At 40.5% G+C, this 4,954-nt stretch overlaps 1 protein-coding gene across 1 annotated transcript in view; it reads right to left on the minus strand.

Annotated features, from left to right (window-relative positions):
- The window catches only part of LOC119419396 (interleukin-1 receptor type 1-like), a 47,308-nt gene extending 44,411 nt beyond the window's left edge, over positions 1-2,897 (minus strand). The window contains exons 1-2 of the mRNA XM_037686704.1: positions 2,831-2,897; positions 637-841 (exon numbers count right to left, since the gene is read on the minus strand). Coding sequence (XP_037542632.1) covers positions 637-841; positions 2,831-2,897 — 272 coding nt within the window. The remainder of the gene's footprint in view (positions 1-636; positions 842-2,830) is intronic.
- Between the last annotated feature and the right edge of the window lie 2,057 nt (positions 2,898-4,954).

Genomic DNA, 4,954 nt, shown 5'->3' on the forward strand with positions numbered 1-4,954 from the left:
CTCTCAGCCTTGTCTGAATTTGAGTACTATTTTGTTAAACCATAACACTTATTTTGATTTGTGGGGGTCACTGGTGCCCATGTCCAGCTATCACTGTGCGAGAGGTGTGGGACAACCATGACAGGTCTCCAGTCCATCACAGGGACACATAGAGACAAACGAGACAAACAACCATTCACTCTCACTCACACCTAGGAACAATTTAGAGTTACCAATCAGACTAACATGCATGTTTTTGGTCTGTGGGAGGAAACTGGAGTATCTGGTGAAAACCCACACAGCACAGAGAGAACATGCAAACTCCACCCAGAAAGGCCCTGGGCTGGGATTTGAACTGGCGATCTTCTCACTGAGAAACAACAGCTCTAATAACTGTGCCATCGTGCCGCTGCAGTTATATTAGTTACTTTTAATTTATTATCGCTTCTTAATGCTAGAAGGTTGGAATCTTGAAAAATGATAGTTTGTGGCATGTCTCATTGAAAAGACTTTCACTGAAAGCCGTGATTCCATAGATTTTGCCAGAGGTTGCATATTTCCTGTCAACTTCAAAAACAAGTCAAACAACTCCGCTATTTTTAGATGTCAGAAAACACAAAACTTCTAAAGGTTGGTGTTCGAGTTTTGTTTTGGTACCTTTTCTCACATATATAGGCTCCATGATGAGACATCTCCACAGGAAGGAACCACAACAACCCATCTCTGACCTCCACGTCAGTGGGGAGGGTCTCAGTGGGGCCATCCCCTCTGCTCCACATCACCTCAGTCTGGTCAGGGAGGCAGCTCAACAGAAAGACATGTCCAACACTCACATGGTATGTGTCTATCTCCCCACTGTGGTCTGGAAGAGACAGAGCAAACTGAATTAAAATATTTAAGTATTTCTTAAAATATCTTAACTGCAACAATTTCAAAAGGTAATGGACAAAATTTTGTTTATTTCTATCCAGTTCAACTATTCAGGGTAAGAAGGTGGAGATTCTTGATCAAATTATGAATGAATCATCATCCACATGTTATTTTTCTCACATGGTGGCACTGCTGCTCTTTGTAAATGGTAAATGGACTGTACTTATATTGCGCCTTTCTATCTTATTTCAAGATACTCAAAGCGCTTTACAACAATCTGTGCCTCATTTACCCATTCATACAGCACCATACTAGATCTCTACAAAGCTAATTGAACAAATCATTCTAAAGACACTAATCAGTGCTTTAACACATTCATACACTGATGGGACACACATCAGAGGCAACGAGGGGTTCAGTGTCTTGCCCAGGGACACTTCGGCATGTGACTGCTGGTGGATTCGAACCCCCAACTCTTGCATTGGAGGACGATTGCTCTAACCACTCAGCCACAGCCGCCCTGCTGAAACGTTTGTAGTCGTTCAAGATGGACTGAACAGAACAAATTCACTGAGCTGCTTCTTCTTTTAAGGCCCCATAAATATTTAACCATCCTCCCCAGCCGCTCAGATATAAACTGTTTAATTTAAACCGTAAACTTGAGATCCTTGTAGTTTACTTGTAAACCTGAAGCTCTCATAAGAATTTTATTTTATTAAATTTTTTTTGGCCTGCTCCCTTCTTCAGGAGTCACCACAGCAAACTAACTCGCATGAAGACTTGGCAATTGTTTTTACGTTGGATTCCCTTCCTGACGCAACCACAGACCACCAAGCTGGAGAGAGCGGCCCATTTAGGACACCTGGGGGAGCAGATGGTGGGGGATAAGGGCCTTGCTCAAGGGCCCAGAGTGGGGCAAATGAGGATGGAAGCAGGTGTTGGTGTTTCACCTTTTCCACCCACAGTTTTTGATGTTGTCAGTCTGGGGAGTTGAACCGGTGACCTTCTGATCACTGGCCCACTTTCGCTAACCTCTGCGCCACCACTCCCCCATGCATATGCATATTGCTATCATACTGATAAGAACATATTGTGCAAAATTTTGGAAACATTATTGTCTTTTATAGTTGTTAGGGAATGAAACACACATAAAATAACTAAATTTAAACATTTACACCAAATAGAGAAGTAAAAAAATTCCAAATATGAAACATAACGTCACAAAAAATATAGATTGCTACAAATTGACTCAAAGTAATGTAAGTCTGAGACGTGACAAAAATAATGGTGATAAATTGGCAAATGTTTAGAAAGATGAAACAAAATCACCTAATTGAAATGAAAAATGAGAATGAGAAACAACACACAGACATGTAGGACATCATATTGACACTCATGAATAGCAGTTACCAATCTGTATGATTGTTTAAGATCAAAATATAAACAAATATTTAAAAGAAAAAAAAATTAACAGTTAAAAAAGTGAGCAACACTGAAAGGACAAAACAATCATAACTAGAAAGTTCCTGGAGAAACTTTGATGGGGTCTGCTTATTTATTATTAAATTATTATTAATAATAAATATTAACTTTAATAATTAATAATATAAATGATTAATAATACTTAGTAATTGTTCAGATTAATAATTACTACTATATTAATAATTTATTAATTATTATTAAATATATTCATAATAATCATTATTAGTAGTAGTAATTGTAAATATTTATATTATAATTATTGAAATTAATAATTAATAATTGTTGTTAATTATTATTTTTACCAATTAATAATAATAATAGGTGATAATAGGTAATAATAGGTGCTTTAAATGCATTGCGTAATGCACTGCCTTCCTTGCATCAACAAGCAAGGAAGGCATGTTGCAAGGCAACTAAAATGGCTCCATACGTTGCTCAGTTTCTTTGAAAAGTTTTCTATTCATTTCCTATGGGAAATTTGGCATCTTTATTAGCAAAATATGTTGCATGGTAACTCCAATTGCCAATAAAAGTAATAACACACATCTCGGAGCCAGGCCGGTCATTTTGATATAACTTTTGTGGAGGTCCACGTTGTGTTTCGGGCTGCATTAAAGTTGAAAAAGATACGCATATCAGGTGTAGAATAATAAGTGGTCAGTCACCAACAATTTCCTGGAGTTGGTGAAAAATTGAGTCTTTGTTCGCAAATTACGTCGCCATGGTAACTCGAAATGCCATCAAAAGTAATAGCACACATCACTTTGTTTTGATATAACTTTTATGAGGGTAGACATTGTGGTTTGGGCTGCATTAACGGAGATAGAAATGTAGACTCACTTCTGAGGTGTAGAATAATAGGTGCCTGCCTTGCATTTGCATGGCATTCCCCGACTATTAAAAATCACCAAAAAACACAAAATCACACAGACTCACACATATGACGATCCATCCATCCATTATCTTTACACACACTTTACACACTTTGGGCGGCTGTGGCTGAGTGGTTAGAGCAGTCGTCCTCCAATGCGAGAGTTGGGGATTCAAATCCACCACCAGTCACATGCTGAACAAGACAAGACACTGAACCCCTCATAGCCTCTGATGTGTGTCCCATCAGTGTACGAATGTGATCTTAAGCATGGATTAGTCTCATTAGAATGATTTGTTCAATTAGCTTTGTAGAGATCTAGTAGAGTGCTGCATGAATGGGTAAATGAGGCACAGATTGTTGTAAAGCGCTTTGAGTATCTTGAAATAAGATAGAAAGGCGCAATATAAGTACAGTCTATTTACCATTTACCATTTACTTCTGGGACACCCTGGACATGTCTCCAGTCCATCACAGAGATACCCTGGACAGGCCTCCAGTCCATCACAGGGACATCCTGGACAGGTCTCCAGTCCATCACAGGAACACCCTGGACATGTCTCCAGTCCACCACAGAGACACCCTGGACATGTCTCCACTCCATTACAGGGACACCCTGGACACGTCTCCAGTCCATCACAGGGACACCCTGGACAAGTCTCCAGTCCATCACAGGGACACATAGAGACAAACAACCAAACACTCTCTCACTCACACCTAGGGACAATTTAGAGTTACCAATCAGCCTAACATGCATGTTTTTGGTCTGTGGGAGGAAACCTGAGTACCCGGAGAAAACCCACGCAGCACGGAGAGAACATGCAAACTCCACCCAGAAAGGTCCCAAGACAGGATTTGATCAGGCAGTCTTCTTGCTGAGAAGCAACAGCTCTACAAATGGAGCCACCGTACCAACCAACATATGAAGATAAATTAGTTAACAACAAAGTCCATGCTCAATAATCCAGGTATACAATCCAACATTTTTCAGTCAGGTCATCTGGACAGTTTCTTTTTTTGTGCTGAAACGTTTCGCCTTCGATCCAGAAGGCTTCATCAGTCAAGGAAACACACAACAAAACTGATTCTTCCCCCAACAGCTTATTCCAAAGTGGAACAAACCAGTTTTGCTTGTGATAAGATGGACTGTTTGGTACGCCCCCTCCTCCATTGCCGGCCCTCTTCCTTGTTGACAGTCGTGTCAAACTGGTTCAAAACAGCAAAGTCCACGCTCAATAATCCAGGTATACAATCCAACATTTTTCAGTCAGGTCATCTGGACAGTTTCTTTTTTTGTGCTGAAACGTTTCACCTTTGATCCAGAAGGCTTCATCAGTCAAGGAAAAACACAACAATACAGAGCTCACAGGCAGCAGCAGGGCAGGCAGCCCGAGCCCAATTATGTGACGTTAATTTAACATCATACAAACATGACTAATAATAAACACAGAACACAATACATGCATAACAAGCAGCCACGGATTGCTGAGGGTCTTACTTCAAGCCCCGCAGGCTTGGAGGCATGTCACTTCCTAACTAATGATTTATTTATAATTTATCTTCATATGTGGGGTGGTACCGTGGCTCAGTTTGTAGCGCTACTGCTTCTCAGCGAGCAGGTCACCGGTTCAAATCCCACCCAGAGGCCTTTCTGGGTGGAGTTTGCATGTTCTCTCCGTGCATGCGTGGGTTTTCTCCGGGTACTCCAGTTTCCTCCCACAAACAAAAAAACATGCATGTTAGACTGATTTG

This window comes from Nematolebias whitei, chromosome 13 (genome assembly GCF_014905685.2).
Source record: "Nematolebias whitei isolate Nwh7 chromosome 13, NemWhi1, whole genome shotgun sequence".
Lineage (NCBI taxonomy): Eukaryota > Metazoa > Chordata > Actinopteri > Cyprinodontiformes > Rivulidae > Nematolebias > Nematolebias whitei.